This window comes from Musa acuminata, chromosome BXJ3-2 (assembly GCF_036884655.1).
Source record: "Musa acuminata AAA Group cultivar baxijiao chromosome BXJ3-2, Cavendish_Baxijiao_AAA, whole genome shotgun sequence".
Classification (NCBI taxonomy): Eukaryota; Viridiplantae; Streptophyta; class Magnoliopsida; order Zingiberales; family Musaceae; genus Musa; species Musa acuminata.
The window spans coordinates 31,112,714-31,139,520 of record NC_088350.1 but is presented as its reverse complement, the minus strand read 5'-3'; the positions used below and the strand labels follow the sequence as shown (position 1 = coordinate 31,139,520).

The window sequence follows — 26,807 nt, the reverse complement described above, 5'->3', positions numbered from 1 at the left end:
GCATCCGAAAGTTCACTGATCCTTAGCTCATATATACCTCGTCTTGCTGCAGTTCTACGGTTCTGATACTGGAATTAGATTGGTTGCTCAACCATAAATAAGTTTGTTCTTGGAGGTGCTTTGGGTTTCTCTTTGACACCACATTTCGTATAAAAATAGCGTGTAAACTACGAGTCCATGACATGCCAGAAATATCAATGGAGAGGCCAACCCGAGCCCCACCCATGCGTTGTCTGGAGTGAGTTCTCAACTCTTCTTCCTACAGACTTTTGGTTATCCCCAAAGTTTAAACTCTCACTGCAAAAATGCTCTTCTTTTCTGTACAACTTTATCTAAACTCAGCCGTCGCCTACGGTTGTGCCACGCGTCGCCAACCGGATCACAAGCGTGTGGCCATCAGGAAGTCGCCAGCCACAGCCACACAGCGATCCCGAGCTCAGGCAAACCCCATCGGCTTCACCACCACCACACCCCTGCCATGCCCATTGCTATTAATATTTCTTCGCCGTCTTCCAATCTCCATCCGCGATCCATTGGTTGCAGGCTTCCTCCGGCATGGCCGCCGCCGTCTCCACCATCGGAGCTGTCAACCGAGTCCCGGTACCGTGCTGCGTTCGCACATCACGTTCTTCTACTGTTTGATTGTACTGTATATAGCGTCTTTTCTGCTCTGGCTCTGAGTTGAGTTGCGTTTGTGTTGGTGTGTAGCTGAGCCTGCATGGCTCCAGCTCGGGAGCTTCGATCCCTAGCTCAGTGTTCTTGGGGAGCAGCTTGAAGAAGGTGAACTCGGTTCCCAGCCACGGGAGGGTCCCCACTCGCACCTTCAAGGTCTTGGCTGCAGACCTGGACGAGTCGAAGCAGACCGAGAAAGACCGGTGGGCGGGGCTCGCTTACGATGTATCGGATGATCAGCAGGACATCACCAGAGGGAAGGGGCTGGCCGATTCCCTCTTCCAAGCACCCACGGGCGATGGGACTCATGAGGCCGTCATGAGCTCCTACGAATACATCAGCCAGGGCCTCCGTCAGTAAGACAACTGCAACAACCTCTTCTCTATGCAGCTCCATGGCATTTCTCTGTGTCTGCTTCGTAGAGACAGGGCCTTGACTACTGTTGTGATGTTAGGTACAACCTCGACAACACCATGGATGGATTCTACATCGCTCCCGCTTTCATGGACAAACTTGTTGTTCACATCTCCAAGAACTTCATGAACTTGCCCAACATCAAGGTGATCATTGTTCTCGTTGGTGGTGCACTGATACATGTTCGATGTGAATCTCACTGCGAAGATTTGTTGACAGGTTCCATTGATTTTGGGTGTCTGGGGAGGCAAAGGGCAGGGGAAATCCTTCCAGTGTGAGCTCGTGTTCGCCAAGATGGGAATCAAGTAAGCTCGTATCATGTGGTTGAATCATTGATTTGAGCATGATGAACTGCTTAAAGAAGCTGATATTTCTTTGTTCTTCAATCCTGTAAGCATCGAACATACTGCAAATCTTAGAGAATTGAGATATCACAACTTTTTCCACATACCTCTGATCCATCATTATACGATCCACACATGCTACTACCAATGAATCTTTGACACTATAATCTTTACGACTCAGTTTTTGTTCCTTTGAACCAGAACAAATTGTTCATACAAACCCATAGAACAGAGAGTTTGCTAACAAGTAAATTTCATCACTGGAGTGTTAAAAGACCCTTAATTTACATATTTAAGTAAATTAACAACTTAGCTGTGTCTCTGTTCTGCAACTGCTAACCTATGCTTGATATGGTGCCATTGACAAGATTCATACTTGTATGCTGTTTCTCTGCATGGAAGTTTCACCATCGATATGTCCTCTTGTATTTTAATCTGAGTTCTATGACATCAGACCTGACTTTGTAAAATCATCGTTGTCCATCATCTTTTCTCCCTTTTGGCATTTGCCCTTAAAGATGTGAAGACAATGCTTGCGATTAATTATAAATCTGTCAGCATGAGAAAGATTGGATTCTAAGCAATCGATCATTCATTTTTACAATCTCAATTGTTGCACCTGTAATGAATCAGTACACGTTTTGAACATATTCATGTGAGGCACTCTGATTCTATGAACACCCTGATCTGATATCTGAGTCAATTTCTGTGTTTCCCCACCTTGTAGAAGGATCAAATACTTGTGTCGTATGATTAGATTCTTGGTAGCTAGTTTGAAGCCATTGTGAATTCCTCGGAGGCTCATGATCGATTTAACCGTCCTTTTTGCAGCCCTATAATGATGAGTGCCGGAGAACTGGAAAGTGGGAATGCAGGAGAGCCTGCAAAATTGATCAGGCAAAGGTACCGGGAGGCAGCCGAAATCATCAAGAAGGGGAAGATGTGCTGCCTCTTCATCAACGATCTCGACGCCGGAGCTGGGCGGCTCGGCGGCACCACCCAGTACACCGTCAACAACCAGATGGTGAACGCCACCCTCATGAACATCGCCGATAACCCAACCAACGTGCAGCTCCCGGGAATGTACAACAAGCAGGAGAACCCCCGCGTTCCCATCATCGTCACCGGAAACGACTTCTCCACCCTCTATGCTCCGCTCATTCGTGATGGTCGTATGGAGAAGTTCTACTGGGCGCCAACCAGAGAGGACCGCATCGGCGTCTGCGCCGGAATATTTAGGACCGACAATGTCGCCAAGGAGGACATTGTCAAGCTCGTCGATTCGTTCCCCGGCCAGTCCATCGGTAAGCTTCCCGAAACCCAAAATGAAAATGAAGCTGGGTGTTCATCAGTCTCGATCTTTAGCATCGAACTTAGCTGATGTTGCTTATGTAATGCAGACTTCTTTGGCGCCCTCCGAGCCAGGGTGTATGATGATGAGGTGAGGAAATGGGTTGCAGAGATCGGGGTTGAAAGCGTGAACAAGAAGTTAGTCAACTCACTGGAAGGACCGCCGACGTTCGACCAGCCCAAGATGAGCCTCGCCAAGCTAATGGAGTACGGTAACATGCTGGTGAAGGAGCAAGAGAACGTGAAGAGGGTGCAGCTGGCCGACAAGTACCTGAGCGAGGCCGCGCTGGGAGACGCCAATGAGGACGCCATTAACACGGGACAGTTCTACGGTTCGCACTCTCTATGTCATCCTGTCTCTTACGTACAAAAGATATGGTGCTTTGCGGCCATAGCTGATGCGTTAAGCTTACTACCCGTATGCAGGGAAAGCAGCTCAACAGGTGGGCGTCCCAGTTCCAGAAGGGTGCACTGATCCGATTGCCACAAACTTTGATCCGACGGCCAGGAGCGACGATGGGAGCTGCTTGTACCCCGTCTGAGTGTGTGGTTTTTGTGATTGATGGAAACATATCGGAGACGACGCCTTCTTTGTCTATGCATGGGGTGGAATAGCAGTAGCAGCAGTCGCTGTGTTGTAAACATACCTATGTGACTCTTTTAAATCCATAAACGGCTTTTATTCTTATGATTTGGTAAGCCTCAAGAAATAAAGACTCCACTTTTATTTATTTTTTTCTTTTTTTAAAGAAAGTGAAAACTATTGGTGTGAACAATTTTTGAGCCGTGGCCTCGGGGCCGACGCAGCTCAGTTCAGGTTCGAATGACGGGGATCTTGCTCAGAGTCCCTCGGGGGTTGCTGATGCGGCCGGTTGCAGGGATCGAGTTACGTGGAAGCTCGTGGGGGCGTCCTGCGGGGAAGGGTTCCATTCTACGGCGTTGGGAAGAAACAGCTTCGTCTTCCCCTGTCTCTTTTCCCCTTTTTTCCTCCCCCCGGGCGTTTAGAACGCGAGGGTATTTATAGGGAAGTTTAGTGTTACCTGATGTGCCCGCCCGCAAGGAGCAGGATCATACCTCTGATGGCGTCTGACATCGCTGTTGGCGTGGCGTGAGGGATCGAGCCTGAGCGGTCGTTAATGGGCCTCGGCTTGTGTTCTGGTTCGTTTGACCCGACTCTGCCGGGTTGATCGAGGCGTGAGCTTCGTGTTGGCCAGTTGACGTCAGTCCGAGTCTTATCGCCATTTATTGCCCTCATCAAAACCATATGAGGTAATCAAAGCAGCAATCAGATGAGATCAGGAGGGAAATCCTCCCTCCAAAAATAAATTCGCTAGCCAATTTACTAAGTGATTTCTCTCCCTAAATATATGTATCACTTAAACTCCTCCTCATTTATACTTGGAAAATCTAAAATATTCTCAATAACATTCCTTAAATGCTATGGTAGCTCCAAAGGATGGTTGATATGTTGCACAATAAATAGCTAATGAATCTAACTCTATCAAAATCTTTCGCACCCAATGTTAACTTCTTTGAAAGCAATTGCATTATTGAAAATTATCAACCTCCAAGTAGTATATTTGTAACCTATAAATAAAAGAATTGCATTACTATCCCTAATGAGAAAACCTATACCCGAGTCATCGGTATTGAACTTATGCCATGTTTGCTTTGGTGGATTCTATTGAACTCATAAGGGCATTCTCTACTACATCTCAAAATCTTTGTTATCAACAAAATCCCACAAGAAAGCTATAGCAGCGTCTACAATATTATTAAGTGTGAGATTTTTATTCGAAAATTTAGCATCATTCATAGCCCTCCAAATGAGCCATAAAGCAATCAGAATGAAAGCTCTTGAGATTGGTGAGCTACTCAAAGGTCCTAAAGAACAAGAGAAGATCATCACAAAAAGGAGATGATAAATCTTATAAGAGCCCTAGTAAACATTGGTGAGATCAACTTCTTGTCACAAACTTTTTTAATCAATTTAAAAAAAAATAGTTATGAGAATGAAAAGATAAAAAGTTCTCCTACTCTTTTTAAAAGAATTAGAGATAATATCATTAATAACACAAATGAATGACAATGAAGTAACACAACTAAGAATCCATTTATTAAAAAGAGGAGCAAAACGCATGAAATCAAGGGTTTTTAGAATAGCCTCCCAAGAAACTCATCATGAGCCTTTTCAAGATTAATTTTTACCATAATACAAGGTTTTCTCTTTTAAAATCATATAAGAATGCACAAGCTCTTAAGTAACAAGAACTTAAATTACTCCAAAAAAATAAAAAAAAAATAAAAGATAACTTTTAACGATCTTAAATAAAATATGATAATTAACATTGCATAAAAAAATTTTGATGAAAATCTTTAATACTTGGGAATAAAAATCAAATGCCAAAGTTACTTTCCCCAAAAGGGCTAGGGAGGGAGGAAGAGAGTACCTGCGACCATGAAAGGGCGCCAGCGGCCGGAGCCGGGACACGCTTCTCTGGAGCCTTTCCTCGAGCGGTAGGAGCGACCAACGATGAAACCACAGCCGGAACCGAAGGATGCATAGGGGAAGCAACCCGAAGAGGAGGGAAGAGAGCAGGGGACGATGGGGTTTCCCTCATCATCCGAGAGAGGAGGGAAGAGGGAGAAGGTCTAGTTTAAGGCTACCTGTATTTGATTTGTTGTGATTGGCATGCAGACAATTCCCAAATATCGCTTTAATTTTTGAAAGGTATGGGGTAAAATGGAACAGAAGAAAAGGTGTCGTCGATCCATCTCTCTAAGCTACCAAATCTTGCTTTGATTTCTAGGACGGAGCTGCAGTAATCATCCTCTTGTTAATCAACATAACCATTGTTCTTTTCATCCTGAGAAGAAGGAAGAAACTAAGATTGGGAGGTGGAATACGGACCTCATAGGTTCTCCTGCAACCATCTGTACCTACAGAATCTACTCGGCATCGGAGGCTTTGGGCAAATCTACAAAGGCGGCCTGCCGACATCCAAGATTTGCCTATGTTGGTTTAGATTCGTGCTGACCCAAATTATTAGGTGAACCAATTCGGAAATAAAGATCCTCTTTAACCGTCCATTTCGACGAGCTAAAACCCCAGTATTGAATATAATAATAGAGAAGGAATTGACCAGATAGTCGTCAAATTAGATCCACCTGGAATCTTGTCCGATCTGATTATGAATCGGATGAACAAATTGACTCGATTACTACGTCGAGTTCATCAAGATTTCGGCTTTATCTGATGCATTAACAGCCCTGCATTCACCCATCGATTGACTCCAAATTAAATTGTGAAATGAAGTTGAACGAAGTAAGAGTTGGATACAACAGAAACGAGCAGTCTAAATATGTTCACTTCGTCGAACACTTATTAAGATGTTATACTATTGCCCCCTTGTAGATGTAGCTTCAGGAAGCAAGATAGAAATGGTCAAATTCCATCGTCGATGTACATGTCATCGTTAGAAGTATCTCACGTTGATATCTTTGGTTCAAAATAAGATCCACACATCTACTTTCTACTTCAACATGGGTTCTACTTTCTTGCTTTTGCTAAAGATAAGTATCATCATCTTCATTGAAGCAGATCTCTTCTCATCTAAAAACTACGACAGTCACATTCATTCAACCAAAAGAAAAATAAAATGAAACGAAAACAAAGACAATCTCACAAGCTAAAAAATTTATCCAAACCACCTAAGACGATAAAATTATCCTTCTGTCTCTAAATTGCCACAACTCCACGCATGCATTGCATGTCCTCTCAAGCGCAAGTTTTTGTGAAGTCATGGGCAAGATTAGAAATGATTGGGTCAACGTTAGGCATCAGCTTAGGGAAGAAAGCAGACGAAGATAAAGAAATGGCCAAATGGTAGGAGTAGAAGATACAGGTAGATGTCGTTTGTTGCGAATTAGGTCTGTAAATCCACCATCCCACTCAAGACTTCCATTGGTAGTTGAGGACAGTTTAACTGCCCGATTCCTTCCCTAAGTTCCGCTGCCGGTCTAACCCACGCTACCTTTTCATGCCTTATTATCTTTCTCACGCCTCCATCGACTGTTGCCAAAAGCTTCCCTCAACACCTCATTCCTTTAATCCTATTGGCGAACTCCAACAATACATTCACGTCGTAGAGGAGTCGAACGAGCATGGAGGATCGCCGCTCGGGCCGGCCGGCATCCGGCTCCATCGTGTCGGAGCTCGAGGGTACGCTTCTTAAAGACGTCGACCCCTTCCCTTACTTCATGCTCGTCGCGTTCGAGACGTCGGGCTTGGTCCGATTCGTGGTGCTGCTGCTCCTGTGGCCCCTGCTCCGCCTGCTCGACCTGTTCCGCCTCGGCCAGCTCGGGCTCAGGCTCATGGTCTTCGTGGCCGTCGCGGGAGTGCGGGAGTCGGAGATCGAGGCGGTGGCGAGGGCCGTGCTGCCCAAGTTCTACGTGGAGGACGTGGACGTGGCGGCGTGGAACGCGTTCAGCGCGTTCGAGCGGCGGGCGGTGGTGACGCGGTGCCCGACGGTGATGGTGGAGAGGTTCGCGAAGGACCACCTCGGTGCCGTCGAGGTAGTGGGATGTGAGCTCGAGGTCAGTCGATCCGGGTACGCCACCGGGTTCCTCAAGAAAGTAGAGAAGTCCTTGGCCGAGCAGGTGATGGCCGTCTGTGGGAAGGAGAAGGCTGATGTAGGTTTGTGCACATCGGCCTCGGCACAGTCATTCTCATTTCTGTGCAAGGTAAGTTGGAACAGTTCATTTTGCGGATGTATTGGTACGATTCACATGATTCTGATCTAAAATTCTTATATTTCTAAGAGCAGGATTCTCCTAAGATCATATAAGTCCAAAAAAATTGTTGCTTCGCAATAGTTTGATAGAAAATTTTTATTTTTGAGATCAAACCCTCTGTAGAGACCATGAGAATTATATTTGAGTACAAAACCGCTGTAACTTGTTGACGACGTAAGTAGGGAGGTAAACAGATGTTAATTATGATTAGTTTTTCATTAATTAATTTGGTAGTTAATGTAACTACACTTCTTCAAGTATAAACAGAGTAGATAACTATCCTTAAACAGAGCAAATAACAACATTTGGTACGTGAGCAGGAACTACATCGCATGCCAGTCTCCGCTGACCCGGTGCACAACGAGGAAGAACAAAGACGACCGCCGCCGGTGATCTTCCATGACGGCCGCCTCGTGCGCCGTCCCACGCCATTCACAGCACTCCTCACCATTTTGTGGATACCATTTGGTATAGTGCTCGCCTTCGTCCGCATCGCGGTGGGTCTGACCGTCCCCATATGGGTCATCCCTTACATCGCACGCCCGTTCGGCGGAGCGCTCATCGTGAGAGGCCGGCCGCCGCCACCCGTCTCCGGCTCTACCACCGGCGTCCTCTTCGTGTGCACCCACCGCACCCTCATGGATCCGGTGGTCCTGTCGACGGTCCTCGGTCGCAAGGTCCCGGCCGTCACGTACTCCATATCCTGGCTGTCGGAGATCCTGTCACCGATCCGCACCGTCCGGTTGAGCAGGGACCGGCAGGTGGACGCGGAGCGCATCAGGAGCGAGCTTGCCAAAGGCGACCTGGTGGTGTGCCCCGAGGGCACCACATGCAGGGAGCCCTTCCTGCTGCGGTTCAGCGCCCTCTTCGCCGAGCTGACCGACCGGATCGTGCCGGTGGCCATGAACTATCGCGTCGGCTTCTTCCACGCGACCACGGCGAGGGGGTGGAAGGCGATGGACCCCATCTTCTTCTTCATGAACCCCCGGCCAATCTACGAGGTCACGTTCCTCAACCAGCTGCCGTGGGAGGCGACGTGCTCTGCCGGGAAGAGCCCGCATGACGTTGCCAACTACGTGCAGAGGATCCTGGCGGCCTCGCTTGGCTTCGAATGCACCAACTACACGAGGAAGGACAAGTACCGGATGCTCGCCGGCAATGACGGGACTGTCAACTTCAATTTGGCCTCGCCATTGGTGGAGCGAGCGAAGGAGGTGCTGCGGTTTCTGCGCTGGACTACGTGAGGGTTTCCCGACGTTTCTGCTGCTTGCCATGTCGTGTATCTTTGGGTTAGATGTTATGATGGACTCTTATACATACCGATATATACATTTCAATTGTCTTTGAATCAAATTTGAACGATAAAAATAACATATTCCTTGGAACAAAATAAAAACCTGAAAATGTCCATCTAATTTTGACGAAAAAGAATATTTGTATTATGTATGTCATTATATGAATCATTATATCATCAGGTCTTTGTATGACTGTACGTACCATTGCCTGCGTTGGATATGCTTGCTCTCTCTAAAGTGATCGTTCGTTCCACCACTTCACCCACGTCTGTAACAGAGACATCTTAGGTGAGGCAACCATATGGAGACTAACATTACCTATGGATACCACAAGTGAGGTCATCAGCATTTATAGGATCCACACTCTCGGTATGCGTAGCCAGCTGAATCCTATCCGAAGATATCCGAGAGACCAGACATAAGAATCCGAATCAGTAGTCACCGGACCACTGCCTTCCGGTGGAGCGACACTCGAATAAGAAAGTGCATATAATTTCGTCCCTTTGAATCAACAAAACAAAGAAACGATTTACGTATTCTACTACAACATTACCGCAGAAATCTCCAAACATATCCTCATAGTAACAGCAACAGGTAATGAATGAATGATTGGAGCAAGAGAGTTTGGGAAGCCGCGTGCGTTTGAGCCTCCACGCCTTCCTCTCTCTTCAATCATGGCAACTAATGGTCGCCTTCTCACCTAAGCAAATCATACGGCCCTGCAATATGAATCACCAGATTAGACTCGATAGGTTGTGATCACCGGATGCATTGCCATCGTTAGTGAAAGATGACGTGATTAATCAGCCCCATCAATGTCGAAGTGGACGGCTCACTGCCAGCCCATACTCCACGAAGTTGATGTTCAACCACAGCATCATAATAATCCCTATCCAATTACCTGTTCATTGAATGTATGTGTTTCTTGGACTATCTCCACGATCTCATCTTCCAATCATGCACTAGTCGCTCCAACATATTCACCGAGGCATTTGGATTTTGAATCATTCGGACTAACTCTTGATATTTCTCAAGTCATTGCAGTACAATGATTGATGCACTGTGTTCACAGTACATGATGGGAGACTTTTAATTTCTTGGTCGCATTTGTATCGAATAAAAACGTGGAATGAGTCTGTGGTTTAATGGCTACCAGCATACCAGTCACCTGATCTTGACGTGGTGGCAATATGTAAGGAGGCAGTCGGCAATGGCATCCCACACCATTGGTATATGCTATCGCATCACCATCAGAATGGTACTCGATGCTGACATGATGACGGCATAAAAATCACGCAAGACAACGTTGTGGATGGCACTCATTGGTGTACGGTTGCCAACATTGTTATTATCCAAACGGAATATTATCAATGATGTGAATACCACGTCAAATGGAAATAATTGCTGACATGATGATGGTATAAATCATGTTAATTTGAGAGAAGTATATAGGAAAACTTTCTTCGTAATCCAAAATCATAAACATTCAAAGAAAAGAAAAAGGAACACTCTGAACAATCATAAAAAAACACACTGAACACTAAATTATTTAGCCGGACAAGGCCAACACAGCAGCAGTGCAAGAGTTGACGGGCCAAAGCTTATCCTTGCAGGAGCACACAAGCCATTGAAATTTCAACATAGGTCCACGGTGAGGTCTCCTATGTTGTCGTCTTCGCCTCTCTCTCATTGAAAGATGAGCTCTTGCGGTGCCCACTCCATCGGAGGCTGGTCTCTAATCTGTCCTCATCGCTGATGAAGCTCGTGGGATTCTCCAGGATCGACGATAGATCACCTCGACAGTCCCCATTCAATGATCCCAAGACCTGCTCCATGGAAAACCCAAACGGTTGTTCCCCCGAGCGGGCCAAGCATTACTGTCGTCGTTTTGTGGTGCTCTGAAAAGGTTCTTACTGCTGTCAATATGGTGACATCGTCATCATGTTCCAAGGTAGGACGTACTTGAAGCTGCGGTGCTGTAGCTCGTCTGCATAAATTCTAGAACCATAGCCGACAAAATGAAGGGTTTCATCAACACCATCATAAAGCCAATAATAGTATATGTGATCCTTCCTTTTTGTATGAGCACTTGGTTTGATTCTTTATTTTGTATTCGGCGATGGGGTTTGGTGGGGTTGGGAAATGTGTCAGTGGTGATTTCAGTTCAATTCCCAGAAATAATGAGAGACAGCTAGCTTCGTAAGACCCAGTATCATCTATACTGGACACAGCGAGAGATAGAGAGAGGCCGTGCATGGAACAGCTGCGTTAACGTATTAACCGGTGATTGCCATGCAGCGAGCGCTGTACTGTTGTATCTAAGAGGAGGTCAGTGAGTGTAGCATCACGAGTGGAGTCCCCGTACGGGCGGTGGACCACGCGGTGGGAACGCAAATGTGACACGTCTTTTGACATCGTCCTCCTCCTTTGGCCGATGGCGGATGACTTAATTGGAACAGGCGCCAGTTTTCTCTGAGCCAACAAAGCCAATGGTAGACGTCGCTGGAGCTACAATGACACACCATTGTTGCGTTCGAGCGAAATGTGCCGTAACGATGCGTCGAGATTGTTAGTTCGTCACTCCGATTTCCTCTTCAGGAATCGCAAGTGGACTCCTCGAATGGATGATGACGAGGTGAGGCTTCTATTTCTTTATACAAGGCAAACGAGAAACGACAACGACGAATGCCTTGTCAGTGTTATCGCAGAAAGGGATTCGAAACCACTCCGCTCTTAGCGAGCGTCTCCAAACCCCACCCTCCCAAAACTCACCTTCCCCGAGCGAGCTCGCTCCTCCTCCTCTTGCCTTCTTTTGCTATTTAAAGAGCCCCGTCTCTGCCTCGATCCCAGACTGCCCTGTTTCGCACGGAAGAAAGAAGCTACACTATGGCCTCCCCTGTTTCTGCTTCTATTCCCCTGTTTTTGTGTCTTCTCATGTTTCAAAACCTGAACTTGCTCTGTTTTGTGATGGCGGCACGGACTATGGCTCCTGATTCCAAGGCAAAGCCGCTTCTTCTTCCGCTGCGAACCCAGAAGATGTCGACTTCCAGCCTTCCGATGTCACCCAACAAGCTCCGGTTCCACCACAACGTCAGCCTTACCGTCTCCCTCTCCGTGGGGAGCCCGCCGCAGAACCTCTCCCTGGTGCTCGACACCGGCAGCGAGCTGTCGTGGCTCCTTTGCGGCGGCTCCACCGCCGCATTTCCGTCCTTCCGTCCTCGCGCCTCCTCCACCTACTCCCCCGTTCCCTGCTCCTCCCCGACGTGTCGTGACCGGACGCGCGACCTTCCCATCCCGGCCACCTGCGAGGAGTCCACTCGCCTCTGCCACGTCGCCCTCACCTACGCCGACGCTTCCTCCTCGGAGGGCACCCTCGCCTCCGACCTCCTCCGCGTCGGCGAGTCATCTCCCCTGCGCACCGTCTTTGGCTGCATGACGTCAGCCTACTCCTCCGCCACCGGTGACCTCTACGCCGCCGGCATGCTCGGCATGAACAGGGGCGCCCTCTCCTTCGTCTCCCAGACCGCCACCCGCCGCTTCTCCTACTGCATCTCCGACCGCGACGCCGCCGGCGTCCTCCTCCTCGGCCACGACACCCTGTCCTTCCTCCCCCTCAAATACACCCCCTTCGTCCAAATCGCTCTCCCCCTTCCTTACTTCGACCGGGTTGCATACTCCGTCCAACTGGAGGGCATCCGCGTGGGCCGCACGCTCCTCCCCATCCCCAAGTCGGCGCTCGTCCCGGACCACACCGGCGCGGGGCAGACCATGGTCGACTCGGGGACGCAGTTCACCTTCCTCCTCGGCGACGCCTACAGCGCGCTGAAGCAAGAGTTCCAAAGGCAGACAAAGGGGGTCCTGCCGGTGCTGAACGAACCGGACTTCGTCTTCCAGGGGGCGTTCGACCTGTGCTTCCGGTTACCAACCGGTTCCGGCGCGCCGCCGAAGGGGTTGCCGGCGGTGGTACTGATGTTCAGTGGAGCGGAGGTGGCGGTGACGGAGGAGCGGCTGCTGTACCGGGTAGCTGGGGAGCGGCGGGGGCGGGACGAGGTGTGGTGCTTCACCTTCGGGAACTCGGACTTGGTGCCCATGGCGGCGTACGTGATCGGGCACCACCACCAGCAGAACCTGTGGGTGGAGTACGACCTGGAGAAGGGCCGCGTCGGGTTCGCTCCCGTGCGCTGCGACCTGGCTAGCCAAAGACTCGGTCTGGTGCTGTGAAAGATAAGCGCCGCATCGACGGCCTTTTTGGGGACCTTCCGCCAATCTTTTGACCTGTAGTCTTAGTGTTCCTTTCCTTTTTTGTCTCTCCCCCTTTTTTTCCCCTTTAAAAAACTTATCGTTGGATAAGCTGTCGCTTCTGACGTTTGGAGCACATCGTTTCACTCCACCTGTTGATATATATGTATATATACTGTGAATCTAAACTCAGGATTCTGTGGCTCTCTTTCCTCCATTTTCTCGCTTTCTTTTTACTAGTGTTCTTCATTCTGAACCTTTTTCATGTATCATTTCACACCTAATGAAATGAACAAAGATCTTTAACCCTTCGTCCAAGGAAGAAAAACTCTCTCTCTCTCTCTCTCTTAGCAACCAATTATATATTCCCTACTCTTTTGCAAAAGGTTTATTCTTTGCCCAAATAGCATGGAAAACTTTGGAAAAAGAGTTACCGTCCTATGCGATTCCCACCAATTCCGTTCCCGTCCGCTTCGCCGTCACCATCGGCCTTTCAGGCTCTCCTCTGAGATACACGCGCCATTAGGTGGGGAATAGAGCTGATGAAGACTCGAAGCGACCGAGTATTATTATGCTTCTCGTATTGGTTTGGATCCGAACTCGTCTTCTGTAAGCTTCGATTTCAAGATCGTCTCCATCTTACGAACATGTATGGGATCAGAAATTACGATAGAAGGAAGAGGAGATTGGCAGGGGCGCGGATGGGGATGTGCTCCATCTCCCTTCACATGGATTCATGTACTCGGCCTGAGTTCTCGACGCGGTTTTAGCTATCGGACATCAATCAACGCGCTCGGAGTGGAGGAGCGATTTGTCACATCTGTGACCGAAAGTGAAGTAGCAGAGAGACGATTCCGTCGCCTTCCTCGGTAGGGAGACACGAGAGTATGATACCGACACAGATGTTGGCTCGAGTCCAAAGATTCACCGAGTCACTTGTCTTCTTCATGCTTCTCACTACTTTGCAGAGCACGGGTGGAGTTGCAATTTCCAGAAGACAAAACTGGTGCCAATGCCGCTATCAAATATAATGCACTAATGCTTGTTAATAATCTTAACAAGCAGTGGTTTCTCAGTTACAGGGATTACATAAGACCAGAAAGAAAGAAAGAAAGAATTGTGGTTGCAACTCTTGCTTTGATTTAGTATCATAAATTTGAACACATAAAATTGGGCCAAACAAAGAATCTAACAAATTAACATTCCATTATCGATTTATAAAAAGATAAAAAAAAATCATAATAGAATGCTAAATACTTGAGATTTATCAAATCCAAATTTCTACTGCTCGCAGCAGAACCTCTTTCTCTACAGATTTGCGTCAACAAGACTCCTCTGCTTATTCCATACTCGATAGCTCTGGCGTTCATAAGATTATGCTTTAGAATATCTTCATACAATTGAAAATAAGCATTGTGAAAATAATATTATCAGTGCATAAATAATTATTAACTGACTGATACAATTTTATATTTTGCTAATAAGCACAATGTATAATGGGTTATTATTCTCCTCACTAAATTTAGAATTATCTTCTGGATTCATTGTTAAGGCTGTCTCATATACACGGATATGAGCATATACAATGAATGAAAAGACAATCCTTCCATCTATTATCATTCTTTTGATTGCTACAAATATTAAATACCTCCAAGAGAAAAGGCCTTATCCAGATCAAAGACTTCTTTTTCGGTCAAATTTTCTTCCTCGAATGAGTCTTGATAGATCAGATCACTCGATACTCAATAGCCATAGAAAAAAAATGATAATCCATGGTATTCTTCATATTAATTTCTTTGCTTCTATATCTGTATCATCCTATGCCCAACCCTTCCCTTCCTCACCGGGCGGCAGAGAAGGCCGTCTTCAACCGAGGAAGGAAACCCAAATGCAACCACAAGAGGAGGCGGCGGTACATGCTGCAGGTCCTCTTAATTCAAGGGTAGTCTCTCCAGCAGACGAGCATGGTGACGCAGCGGCTTATGATGTAGAACCTTGCCCTCTGCTCCTTCACCAGCGTCGCGCACCGACTCGCGAACGGTGACCGCGTCGCCGTCGCCATGCTGCTGCTGGTACTCCTCCTCCTCCTCCTCCCCTCCTGCACGCTCCCGGAACCCTTCCACGAGGGGCCACCTTCTCGCCTGCTCCCCTTCTTGGACAGCTTCCACTTCTCGTCCATGCTCGGCGGCTCCACGGTCGAAGCAAACCTTTGTTTTCTGGTTCCTCTACTCCGCGACCTCTCCCTCTCAGACTCGGTTCTCGTACAGATGGAAGAAGTACTAGCTAAAGAGCGACGATCGAAGCGAGAAGAAAGAACAAAACAAGAGAGTGGGTTTATGCAATTGACAGAATGAATCCATGAGGAAACCTCCGACGCTGATTTATACAGGAAGAAGAAGAAAAGAGGAAGAAGTTGGGTTCTTCACGTCTCTCCGCCCACTTTTCCCGTTCATATGGGTGGAGGTTCTCAGACGTGAGATCTTATCTTGTTGCACGAGAATCTGTTCCGGAGGCCACCTACGGGGTCGCCTTTGCCTCGTCAAATGCTATATCTACTCCACCAGAGAATCTTGGTCGGCTCCCCTCTCGAGTTCCGACGCCTCGTCGATCCTTCCCTTCTTCTTCCGGACTCAGCACATTCATCACACATCACTGAATTGAAACTTCCACCAGACGTTCTCATGTCGATGGCTTTTCATCTTAATTTCTCACGGTAAAAAAATATGAAGGGGTTATTCTGTGCAAGTCATTAATATGCCGGGATCGGTGAAGATTCATGAACCAAAGTTGTGCATGCATGTCCTCCTTTGTCTCAGACCAGACCAGACCAGACCATCATAATCATAATGCCCAGCCATGGAAAATAAAATATGAGATTTGAAGACCAACTTTATCTCACTAAATCCAACTATTTTATTACTTGAAAACTTGGTCTTGTTGTTGAACCCAATGGTTCTGCTTAAAAGCAGTACTAGCATGCATGTATTTAAGGGAAACAGAGTGCTAACACTCTGATTTGCCTGCATGCATGGTGGTAATCAATCTATGGGCCCATTTGTCTGCCATGTTCATGGGATAGCCTCAGTTTCTTAGTTATCGCAGCAAAATGACACCCACAGGGCATATGCAGGACGAACCTGTCAAAGATTTGGGATGTCCGCAGACCCATACCAACCCTAATCGACCAACCTCGTGCAGGAGCATCCGTGATTTGATTCAGATGCGTCCGTTTAGGCCTCAGTTCTGACTCTCCAATTTGAAATGGAAAGACCTATTCATCGAAGCTCATTTGTCCTTGGCTTTCCAGCAGAAATGAAAGGCGGAGGAAGAAGACTCATCACAGGATGCACTTGTTTCTTCATCCTTTAGCCTCGTTAGGGCAGCAGAAAGCTTCTGCAAGGCATGTGAGGTGCCGAGACATGGCGCCGCTAGGGATGCCCGGAGAAATGAACTCCACATGACTCCATGTGATCTTTATACGCCGAAAGCAGTGGACCAAAGGCCTTGGAAGAATGAAACAAGAAAGATGAACTATTTAATCCTTGTTTCTTTCAGTTCATCATCACCAATGAGGTCTTCAGACCGGAAGAAGGCCAAACGCATGTGGCCCTCATATTAATACAATACTATGCCACATATGCTGAATTTTATGCCTCCCAGAGATATCTGCAACCAATGTCGTTTAGGATTCTTTATCTCGAGCTTTCTCTATTCGCCAAGAGAAAAATCCTTCTACTAAAACACTACAATGATGATTAGTTGAATGTTCCACCAAATGAAGAATCTTCAGAGGACCACTGCATGCCTTTTTTGTCTGCAGACATTAGAACACTGAATGCTTTCTTATTCTTATTCTTGCTTTCACGACAACTAATTAACAAGTATCATCGAATAAACATCCTTCTCGTCCGATCTGCAACAGTCTCAAGCAAAATCAAGTAAAAGTTCCTTGTGCTTGTCATCTCGATGTTGATGCACTACAACTACAACACAACTTGAACCAGCACAAAGCTAAGACTGCATAATTCCAAGAACATCAAAACCCCAATATTTTCTTCCCCCATTCCAGAAAAACAAGTAAACACCAATTCATTTATCATTTACCAACTACATTAACGGGGCCGCAGACAATGAATAAGCCTACAAAAAATCACTACCATCGTTGCAGCAAAAGGTTCCAAGCACTACATATATCAAGAATCCTAACCATACCTTATAGCATCTGTTATCTACAATAACCCGCCATGTACGCCGAATTCACGCACAAGCCTCCCTCCTCGAAAACAGGGCGAAGAGGGCCTCGAGGTCGGGCGGGTGGAAGTAGCCGTTCTTGGGCGGATCCCCCCTCTTGCCAAACGCCACGGAGGGAGACTTCTTCTTAGGCGGCGCGGGGCAGCGGACCGCAGCCGGGATCCGGAACTCCGCCCTCTTCGGCGTCTCCCATCCGCCCACCGCCACCTCCTCCTCCTCGCCAGGCCGCCCAATCTTTATCTTTTGCATCTCCATCCTTCCCGCTCCCATTGTTGTGTTGGGATCCAAATCCAATGAGACCGAGAGTATATAGGGAGGAGAAGAAGAGTGGTGTGCGGTGGAAGCTAGGTATGGCGGTGGAGTTGGCAAACGCGTTTCAAATTGGGCGGGAATTGGGTCTGCACCAAAAGCGAGAACTAAACCGAATATCCATGCTTCATTTGTTTCGTACCACACGCCATACCCTCCATTTGATTCGAGGAAGATACGTCAGACTATTACGACCGTTTGTGGTGGTGAACAAAGACACGTGTAGCGGGCCCAGGAGATAAGGGCGTCGCTGTAGTTTCGGTGTTGGGCCCACCGCAAACTTGCAGTCACGCTCCGTCGGTGGTGTCGTGTGGGGACGCCGTCGGACTCTTCTCCCGGGTTATAAAGTGTGTCGCACGAGTTCTGTAACGTCCGTTATATAGACGTACCGGTACGATGTCGACGCTGACATAAACCCGAGCGGACCGAGCGAGTGGGGAGGACGAACGTCGCCATGGATGGGAAAGGAAAGCTTTGTTCCGGCCGTCTGCGATCCAACGGTCTTAAAAATCCCAATGAAAAAGGACAATAAAACTAAGAAGAAGACCAAAAAGCCCATTACAGAAAACAAATCAATTACGAAGGCCCATTTATGTGGGTATCTCTTGGAATAATCGATCTTATCGAATAGTTTGCGTGCATTACATCAGTGATATCGTGGCATAAATATGATATTCTAAAAATCATACAAAGTAATGATGTTGTTATATCTTCCTGCCATGTATCTTGTTTGATAGGAACTGTTGCGCCAACTCGCGCACAGCATTATTGCTTGGTGTCCCCAGGCTTTCAATTCGCAAATATTCAATCAATAAGATGCATGCATTTATGTATTCTCCAGCTAAGTCCAAAGGGCGGCCGCTAATAGCACCCTGTGTTCTGTTTGGGTTGGGTGCAACAGGAGTATTTATTTCTTCCATCAGCTCTCAAATAAGCTGCTCACGAATAGCGGTGTGACACTGACACCGTCAGATGGTAGGGGTATCCTTGGGCACAAAGTTGCGATCCAATCCATTATCATGTACAAGAGTCTTGTCTGACGTCTCTCGTCACGGACTGTGTGCATCATTTCAACTCCAGGATGCATGCAGCCGGGCATTGGGATGCAGCATCATATCTTCTTGTGATGGCAATGACAGTCGAGGATTCGGACTTATCATCTTCGTGTCGTGTACAAACTGGCAGAACCAGGTGCCCCTGGTCGCTTTGAACTATCATATGGAGAGATGAGGATGGGACTTGTCAAGAGACAACGAACCACGGGACCGTGTATCTACAGTACATTAAGTACAAGAGTAAATGCTAGTCCAGCAAGCGTGGGTCGATGCTGATGCAGCCACAGTGAGTTTGTTGAAACGTGAGCTGCGTTTCTTGGACTCTGATTTAGAGGAGAAGAATGGATAGCTGGGAGGCATCCACAACATGCCACAGCGGGAGGAGAGGGGGGAGGGATAAGATCACGTGTACTCGGTGGTCTTCGAGGGAGGAGTCTTCGGATGTAGGTCATACGTTGCTTGCTTGAGGTTTTAATTAAAGAGAAGATGCATGCATGAGATGATCGCTGGGCTATTCATTTTTCTACTCCGTTGTTGATCATTACTTCAGTTAATGCCACAGTCCAGCGTCTGGAATACCTTTCACCAAAGAGATTCACAACACTTTAAATTGGGTCATTAAAAGCCAAGTTTAAGCTGCTTACCGACAGCGGCTCTCTCTCTCTCTCTCTCTCCCTCCGTTCTCCTTGGCGATTGCAGAACCCACAAATCAAGGTGAACTGGTTCCGATGGCACAAGTAAAAGAACCAGAGATCTATTGGCATGATGAATCAGAGAAGGAGCTTCTCGGAGAGCTTTCGGCTGAAGCATCACCTCCCTTCGTCTCATCCAAGGCTGCAGATGGTGGAACAGCTGGTAGTCTGCGGCACGTACCAAACACGCTCATCTCGTCGGCTTATTCCGGTCCGACCATTGAAGACATCGAGAGAGCTCTATCTACCAAGGTTCCTGACGTCCGCGCTACTTCACATCGTTATAAGTAAGTGAGCTAATATCATTTCTTCTACAACGTGATTCTATTGTATCTTTGACGCTCGCTCATCATTCCGGAAGTCCCCGTGCGTGCTTGCAGAGCTCCAGTACCAGAGAAAGGCATTGGCAAATCGGACACCAAGTACGCGGTGATGATCAAGAGCTGTGGAGGTGGAGTAGCAGAGGATGGCTATAAGTGGAGGAAATATGGCCAGAAAACTATAAAGAACAACCCAAACCCAAGGTTCTTTCTCTTGCCACCAATGCCTATTTCATTCAGATGAAAGATTAACAACATGTTCCCACAAACATATTTGTACTACGTATACATACGGCATGAACACAAGTACTTTCTTCCCTCGGTGAATACTGTACGCTTACCAAATTATGATACACGTATCACCCGCGACTCGGTTCCAATCGCTGTTACCAGTCCTCAGGTATAGAGTTAGAACATGTTTGTCTCACTAGCATGAGACAAGCACCAACAAATGAACAATCAGAATCAAATACAGTCGATCTATTTTCTGGCGCTCGTGTCATCGTTCTGTCTTAGTTTGTGTGAAGCTTCTTTCTTTGGTTTGTCGAGCAGGAGTTACTATAGGTGCACCAACCCTCGGTGCAGTGCGAAAAGGCAAGTAGAGAGGTCGAAAGAAGATCCAAACATGCTCACCATAACCTACGAAGGCCTCCATCTTCACTATCCCCACTTTCACGTCCTCCGGCGTCGTCCCCAGGATCATACTGCTACGAAGCTTCAGGTGCCCAAGAAACCCAAGCTGCAGGGCGAGGAGCAGCTGCACAAAGATTACAAGAGCCAAAGTATTCAAGGCGAGCTGAGGGAGGAGGTGGTGGCCGTGACCAGTGGCGAGAGCAGTCCAGGATCTCCCGATCGAGGACTCGAGGAAGAAGCTACACTGAACCCTGGCGCAGGGAAACAAAACATGCGTCCGAGGGATGCTGTGCAGTATCCGCAAGGACTGCTGCAAGATGTTGTGCCCTTGCTCATCAGGGAGCCATGCAGTACTGGTTCTGCTGTCTCATCATATCATCATTACCGCTTCTTCCCAACGCCTTGTCCCTCCTACTATTCTGCATCAATTTCCCCACCTACCAATCCATCTGACATTGATTTAGGGCTCCATTTCCGCCACAGTCTGAATCTTAAACAATCAAAGGATAGGTGAACGATGTCAAATTTACCAAAGCAACACCGTATGACACGTACGGATCGATCGCTTCTTGTCCATAATATGTATACAGAATGTTCATCTTTGCCTATAATTTCTATAAAGAAAAATGTTTGCTCCTTTTTATATTTATTAATTATTTCGAGAAAATTCATCATCCGATCACCAACATTTTGAGATAATGTAGGGTTCAGCAGAATCACAACGCAGATTTTGTTTTGAGACCACAGATCGACAGATGCACTTCACATGGATTCGAGAAAGAAAGAAACAAGTAAGAAAAAGACTTGTCATGCGTTTATTCTTTAAGTTGGGCGGTGGAGATCGCTTGTTTGGATGTTGGAAATTTGACTAAAGAATTATCTCAGATTTTATGATTATAAAAAGACAATTAAACCAATTTTACTTTAGATTTTTTTATTTAGAAATTAAAGAAATGTTAAATCGATAGGAACAAAAAAACTTCTAAAAGAAAAATAATTATCGCTGTGATCAGCGATCTAACGCTGCGTGACAGATGAGATCATCGTGAGATATAATATAATAATAATAATAATTGGACATGGTCAATTCGGGTCTTTTTCTGCCAACAAAAAACTTAATATAGTCTCTCTCGATGGCTGTGTGAAGCAAATTAATAAGACAACAAAAAGAACCCAAGCAACAATCGGAAAATTAGAACCCGCATCATCAATATCCAATTTGGTCGAGACTTGAATCTGCCCATCAAAGTCTAGCATTTCGGGAGATCCGAAGGCGGAGGTGGCAACTTTTGGTTGGGAAGTGCTCCGTCTAAGACCAGCCACGCCATCGTCAAACCCCAACTCAAGTGGATCTCGATGTGACAGTGCATGAACCACACGCCTGCAAATGATGCAGATTTCAACAGTTTGAATCTAATGCACGCGGTATATCTCCATACTAACCTGGGTTGTCCGCCAAGAATCTAATGGCCACCCAGCCGCCGTCCGGCACCCCGACGGTGTTCCTCTCCACCGGATCCACCAGGTTGAACTCGGCCGGGTCGCTCGCCGGATCGAAGTTGCCGAACCCTTCCCCTACCACGAAGAAGTTGTAGCCATGGAGGTGCAGCGGGTGGCTCTCCGTCCCCAGAATGCTGGTGTCCTGCATCACCAACTCGACGCTGGTGTTGAAGGGAAGCACCAACAGCTTGGTCCCATGGCTCACGTTCGTGTTGTTCGGCGGAGTTCCGGTGTAGTCGAACGGCATGAGTGGGAAGGCGGGGAAGTCCGGCGTGTACACGCCCTCCGACTGCCCGAAGAAGTGCGCCTGGAGGAGAGCCGTCGTTGGTTCTGTGAAGGAGATGTTGTTGACGGTGGAAGAGAACTTGGTGCCGTTTGGTCCCTGGCACGTCTGGTTTGTCGGGCACGGGTCCGTGCCGAGCCCGACGGTGAAGAAGAAGCGTCGGTCGACGGTCTGCGGTACGTTGGCCGGATATTGAGCCGTCGCCAGACTACGTAACTTGCCGGTGAAGTTTGCGGCGAAGGATGTGTCGTTAAACGCCGGAAGGACTGGTATATAGAGGGCGAGCTCCTTGCTAAAACCAGCAGAGGACGAATTGCTGGGGTTGCGGTACTTGAGGATGGCGGCGACGGTGGTGTTGTCGAAGGCGCCGGATCCAGTAGAGTAGGGCCTGGCACTCATGGAGAAAATGGCATTGGGGTAATTAGGTTTGGCGTCGAGCAGAACGTTCATCGTCTGGCCCGGCGATATGAGGATGGTGTCGGCTTCGAAGGGCTTGACGTAGCCGGCATCGACCTCGACAACGGTGACGGTGTGGTTGGCGATGCTGAAGAAAAGCTCATCGTTGAGTGCAGCGTTGATCAAGCGAAGGAGGTACGACTTTCCTGGACTCACCATGAGTTTGAATGTATCTGCAGTTGCACCATGATCAAAACATTTAGATATTATCACACAAACGAACTACATATATTCCTCCATTTGCAGGGGTTTTCTTTGTACCTTTAACCGAACAGTTGTAGAGAGGACCAGGGAGTCCGTTGATGGTGAAGGCATCCGAAATATTTGGCTCTCCACCATTCTCAAGTGCCTGACTAATGACAACCTCTGTATCAGCCTTCCACCACTCCCCTGCAAAGCAAGCGTATAGATAGCAAAGTGAAGCCAAGACAAATGAACACAGCAGCAACAGGAGGCTGATGTGAGTACCAAAGATGACAGGGACTTCTTTATAGGGTTCGATGAATGGATAGGGAACACCGAGCTCGGGGAGGATGATGATGGCGCCATGGAGGGTCGTTCTAAGCCATGAGATGTGGGCGTGCCAGAACAGAGTGCCTCTCTGTCCCACGATGGTGAAGTTGTAAACGTAGCTTTGTCCGCTCTGGATCGGGCACTGGGTCACGTACGCCGGCCCGTCCGCCCAGCCGCTAAGCAGTTGCCGGACTCCATGCCTGTGCTCAAAAGATTGTCCTCAGTTGTGTGTAGTATCTATCAGGTGATAGGCTGTTCTCTGTACGTCTGCATTAACAAGAGTAAGACTCCCATACCAATGAATGGTGACATTGTCTCGAACATGGTTCACCACATTGACGATGACCCGGTCGCCATCTCTGGCGAAGATCGTAGGCCCCGGGTACTGCCCGTTGACGGTGATGATGCTCTTTGTATAGCACAGGCGAGTCACATCTGCCATTTGTATCTGCAGATCGAATTCTCAATGTTTCAGCAACACTGGACCTCATAGCCAGTCCAATTTATGCAAGCAGAAGACTGCAGTTGCTAAAGAGCATACGTCAAACTTGTAGTGTCTAACTATGCCATTTTGCTGGGCTTGTACAAGATCAGCTGGAAGCGCAAGCAACACGATGGATGAGAAAACCAAGGTCTCGATGAGAACAGATGACGGACATGGGAAGGAACCCATCCCGATGAGATAATACACAGAGAGAGAGAGAGAGAGAGAGAGAGAGAGGCAGGTATTACGCTCGATGGCTGGAATAGTTGGAGAACATATGGTGGTGTGCCATGAGAGAGAGATAGATGGCCATATATACAAGAGAGATGAAAAAGAGATGACCATAACAGGAATGTTGGTCCATGTTAGCTTTAGAGTATGGGCAAAGTAGACGTATATGACAAATGCTACCATCAAAGACTCTGTTTTGCCAACTCCACCTTCAAACTACCTCCATGAAGATTGTCCAAAAACAGAGTCTGGTGTGGTACTCTGTGTCAGAGAAGCATAGTCCTCCAATTCTGTCTTTTCTACTTCGTGATGACTTGAGCCTCTTGAAGTTATTCTTAGACATCAAGCGATCGATCACCCGTAACAGTTGACACGGTGAGGATATCCCTTGTTGTCGTTTCATTTCACTACTAGTTAGGGATATCAGAAAATTACCGGTGAGCGGGTGTTGGTAGTGAAGCTCCTTTCTTCTTTGTTGATTCCTTCTCGTGTTTCCAAGCAAGAGAGGGAAGTTGAATCCAACTCACTTCTCCAAGTCATCCATCCATACGAGGATAAATAAGAAAATGATGGGAGATCGGAACCTTGAACTCTACTCATTGAATCATACTTCGGAAGAAACTTTACATCGAATTCAGGTCCATGCACTACATACATATCCTTCATTTGTTGCCTCTTCTATTTGGAGTGTAGAACAGATATGAGTGCTTTGTTCGCACTCAATGAACCTCATTTGAGGTATTAAGAAGGGATCAGCTTTCCAGAGCTTCTTACCAGATACTACAACCAAAACAAATCATACACTTGCATTCCATGGAGCATGGGATAGGGAGAATGGTGCGGAAGATGGTGGGGCGTAATCTGCATGAGAAGATAAATTTGAGCTTGTGGAGAATATGAGAGCTTCATATGGATCCCAAAGCAGAACGTTCCCAATAGGGTTCTTCTGGGCTTTGAATAGTCTCTCTTTACCTGCAGCCGAAAGCAATTTCTTGCTGAGTGCAGAATATTTTGCATGATTGCCTACTATGTATGTTTATAATCTCATATCCGTATGCTTAGGTATTTAGGATTGTATCAGTGGAGCTAGAGGACTTAAGAACCAAAATCTGAATCTGACTTGTTCTTTTACTGGGCATGGAACTATGGATTCGTATGACAGCTTGTTCCTTCAGAAAACAAGCAAAAGGCATCTGTTCTGGGTGGGTTTTGCTTGGCCATTGAAATCAGCTTTTGTGGATCATAGGTTCCCTAAAGCCAGTACCAACAAGAACACCACAGATTGATGTCTCATGTTGGCAAGACAAGATCAGCACAACACATTCACCACATGACAGCACCTTTTCGTACTCAAATCTAATTAGGAACACCACAACATTATATTCTGCCCAAGGTGAGATAGAAACAAATGTGGAGTCCTGTTTTGGCCACATTCTGTAGAATATTTAGGATCATTTGTGAGAGTCAATTCCTCTCCTCTATTCTCCAAATGAAAGCTTGTAATGTTTCTGCCCTCCACTTGGTTAGCTATCCTTCAACAGAAAATAGAGGTGGTAATTAATTTGAGGTGCTAGAAAAATGATTTCATCACCAGCATCAAACAGTAGAAAATGAAAACGTACACGAGGAGGAACAGAGAAGGAATCCGAGGATCATCACACCTGCTGTCCTCTGCTACTGCCAAACGCTACAGGCCAACATGCATGGATTGCTGCTGCGAGGGATCGGCCTGGGATGCTGTGGAGTTCGGTCAAGACACAGCCATCCCTTCCTCCCTCGAAGTCTCTGTCCACCATCTCCCTGGACTCTGATGCTTGCTCTGTTGACTTCAGGACAGGCTACGCTGCCGTAGGCTCTGCAACCCAATCGCCATAGGGAGGCAACTCGTCAACACTGTCAGGCTTAGACCCAAGTTTTGGAAGCCCAAGCTTTGCCGCATCAAACACGTTAAACACTTGCACCAAAGAAGGCCATAGGCCACGATCATTCGATGATTCCAAGTAAATAAAGCCAACCAAGAGCGTGCTCAAGCTTCCCTTTTCTTGGACGACGAAGCGTGCTGAAGCTTGGGAGATGACAGCAGTGTCCATGATCGATCGAGTGTTTCCTGTGGTCCGAAGCTACTACATGCAATATAGCAAACAGGTGCAACACGTCAACCAAAGTAACCTCTCTCTTCTGATCTCTCTACTGTGAGCATCAGGTCGCCGGTACACACGAGGAGGAGTGCTTTTAGGTGTAGCCCCAAGCAATGCAATCAAAATCGTCATGACATTGTCCCCCGGTCACATGCAATCCTAATGGCAGTAGCAATCATTTTGTGCCTCGTATACTTACAATCTTGTGTAGTTTATTAATGGCCGATAGAGAAGTATTTATTGCAGTGGAAGAACACGAAAGATTGGTGGAGTGTGGAGATAGCCGAGTGATCAAGGCATCCATCCAAGTTGGGTGTCCTTTCCACATGGAGAGAAAAGTAAATGGCGAAGATTTGTGTGTAGGGGAGAAATCCCTACACACAAATCTTCGACATGGCTCAGTATTGAATACGTATCGGGCTCACCTGTTAAGGTGGTCAACCTGTTCTCTCGTTGAATGAAATCGGGATACATGACAATTGGATGTTCATGAGTTGTATTATTGGTTACAAACTTCAAGTATCATAGAGGATATGGTAAGCTGCATGAGAAATGAGTAATCTTTGTGGCTCATACATGTAGAAATATACATACATAATGACAAATAAGAAATAGCCATTATAGTTATTGATCAGTTTTGTTGCGATTTTCCAAGGGTTTGAATGCCAATTATAATCTCGACAATGCCAAATATTTTGTTCATGTAAAAATGGTTAGTGACGGAGGTGTAATACCAATCTATTATAATCGTTTTAAAAGATGGTAAAGCTTCTTCTTCTTCTTCTTCTTCTTCCTCCTATTGATGTCCATTCATTCCAGTGGGGCGTTTCATTT

General features: G+C 47.0%; 5 protein-coding genes and 2 long non-coding RNA genes across 8 annotated transcripts; 4 read left to right on the top strand and 3 right to left on the bottom strand.

Annotated features, from left to right (window-relative positions):
- Positions 1 to 439: 439 nt before the first annotated feature.
- LOC135631273 (ribulose bisphosphate carboxylase/oxygenase activase, chloroplastic-like) lies at positions 440 to 3,468 on the top strand. Its single transcript, XM_065138804.1, has 7 exons — positions 440 to 600; positions 709 to 1,028; positions 1,127 to 1,232; positions 1,306 to 1,391; positions 2,262 to 2,734; positions 2,831 to 3,112; positions 3,207 to 3,468. The coding sequence occupies exons 1-7, from the start codon at positions 556 to 558 to the stop codon at positions 3,320 to 3,322; spliced, it is 1,428 nt and encodes a 475-aa protein (XP_064994876.1). The 5' UTR covers positions 440 to 555; the 3' UTR covers positions 3,323 to 3,468.
- On the bottom strand, positions 2,857 to 5,813 carry LOC135631276 (uncharacterized). Its single transcript, XR_010494338.1, has 2 exons — positions 5,692 to 5,813; positions 2,857 to 5,597 (listed from the first exon to the last, which is right to left on the bottom strand). It is a non-coding gene; the product is annotated as an uncharacterized LOC135631276 (long non-coding RNA).
- A 1,021-nt stretch (positions 5,814 to 6,834) lies between these two features.
- LOC103975380 (glycerol-3-phosphate acyltransferase 5) lies at positions 6,835 to 8,927 on the top strand. The gene is made up of 2 exons (XM_009390335.3): positions 6,835 to 7,523; positions 7,895 to 8,927. Exons 1-2 carry the CDS (start codon positions 6,945 to 6,947, stop codon positions 8,816 to 8,818), a joined length of 1,503 nt encoding a protein of 500 aa, XP_009388610.2. The 5' UTR covers positions 6,835 to 6,944; the 3' UTR covers positions 8,819 to 8,927.
- LOC135631292 (uncharacterized) lies at positions 7,824 to 9,519 on the bottom strand. The gene is made up of 2 exons (XR_010494340.1): positions 9,072 to 9,519; positions 7,824 to 8,837 (listed from the first exon to the last, which is right to left on the bottom strand). It is a non-coding gene; the product is annotated as an uncharacterized LOC135631292 (long non-coding RNA).
- A 1,886-nt stretch (positions 9,520 to 11,405) lies between these two features.
- Positions 11,406 to 13,325, top strand: LOC103975381 (aspartic proteinase PCS1). Its single transcript, XM_009390336.3, has one exon. It carries the CDS (start codon positions 11,756 to 11,758, stop codon positions 13,088 to 13,090), a length of 1,335 nt encoding a protein of 444 aa, XP_009388611.1. The 5' UTR covers positions 11,406 to 11,755; the 3' UTR covers positions 13,091 to 13,325.
- Positions 13,326 to 19,135: 5,810 nt separating this feature from the next.
- LOC135631676 (probable WRKY transcription factor 49) lies at positions 19,136 to 21,005 on the top strand. Of its 2 annotated transcripts, none has more exons than XM_065139433.1 (3): positions 19,136 to 19,702; positions 19,777 to 19,939; positions 20,288 to 21,005. In XM_065139433.1, exons 1-3 carry the CDS (start codon positions 19,486 to 19,488, stop codon positions 20,880 to 20,882), a joined length of 975 nt encoding a protein of 324 aa, XP_064995505.1. In that variant the 5' UTR covers positions 19,136 to 19,485; the 3' UTR covers positions 20,883 to 21,005. The 2 variants fall into 2 exon arrangements, with proteins under 2 accessions (XP_064995505.1, XP_064995503.1); XM_065139431.1 differs by having other exon boundaries at positions 19,137 to 19,702; positions 19,796 to 19,939.
- Positions 21,006 to 21,541: 536 nt separating this feature from the next.
- On the bottom strand, positions 21,542 to 23,810 carry LOC103975383 (laccase-4-like). The gene is made up of 6 exons (XM_009390337.3): positions 23,662 to 23,810; positions 23,417 to 23,568; positions 23,076 to 23,320; positions 22,869 to 22,997; positions 21,812 to 22,780; positions 21,542 to 21,749 (listed from the first exon to the last, which is right to left on the bottom strand). The coding sequence occupies exons 1-6, from the start codon at positions 23,791 to 23,793 to the stop codon at positions 21,619 to 21,621; spliced, it is 1,758 nt and encodes a 585-aa protein (XP_009388612.2). The 5' UTR covers positions 23,794 to 23,810; the 3' UTR covers positions 21,542 to 21,618.
- Between the last annotated feature and the right edge of the window lie 2,997 nt (positions 23,811 to 26,807).

Bases quoted from the DNA above. Each gene is read 5' to 3' on its own strand.
- LOC135631273 (XM_065138804.1), top strand. From the start codon at position 556: ATGGCCGCCGCCGTCTCCACCATCGGAGCTGTCAACCGAGTCCCG. The intron at 2,735-2,830 runs GTAAGCTTCCCG...TATGTAATGCAG, and splicing joins GTTCCCCGGCCAGTCCATCG to ACTTCTTTGGCGCCCTCCGA. The intron at 3,113-3,206 runs GTTCGCACTCTC...ACCCGTATGCAG, and splicing joins TAACACGGGACAGTTCTACG to GGAAAGCAGCTCAACAGGTG.
- LOC103975380 (XM_009390335.3), top strand. From the start codon at position 6,945: ATGGAGGATCGCCGCTCGGGCCGGCCGGCATCCGGCTCCATCGTGTCG. The intron at 7,524-7,894 runs GTAAGTTGGAAC...GTACGTGAGCAG, and splicing joins CATTCTCATTTCTGTGCAAG to GAACTACATCGCATGCCAGT.
- LOC103975381 (XM_009390336.3), top strand. From the start codon at position 11,756: ATGGCCTCCCCTGTTTCTGCTTCTATTCCCCTGTTTTTGTGTCTTCTC.
- LOC135631676 (XM_065139431.1), top strand. From the start codon at position 19,452: ATGGCACAAGTAAAAGAACCAGAGATCTATTGGCATGATGAATCAGAG. The intron at 19,703-19,795 runs GTAAGTGAGCTA...GCGTGCTTGCAG, and splicing joins GCTACTTCACATCGTTATAA to AGCTCCAGTACCAGAGAAAG. The intron at 19,940-20,287 runs GTTCTTTCTCTT...TTTGTCGAGCAG, and splicing joins AAGAACAACCCAAACCCAAG to GAGTTACTATAGGTGCACCA.
- LOC103975383 (XM_009390337.3), bottom strand. From the start codon at position 23,793: ATGGGTTCCTTCCCATGTCCGTCATCTGTTCTCATCGAGACCTTGGTT. The intron at 23,569-23,661 runs GTATGCTCTTTA...TTCGATCTGCAG, and splicing joins TTAGACACTACAAGTTTGAC to ATACAAATGGCAGATGTGAC. The intron at 23,321-23,416 runs GTATGGGAGTCT...TTTTGAGCACAG, and splicing joins GACAATGTCACCATTCATTG to GCATGGAGTCCGGCAACTGC.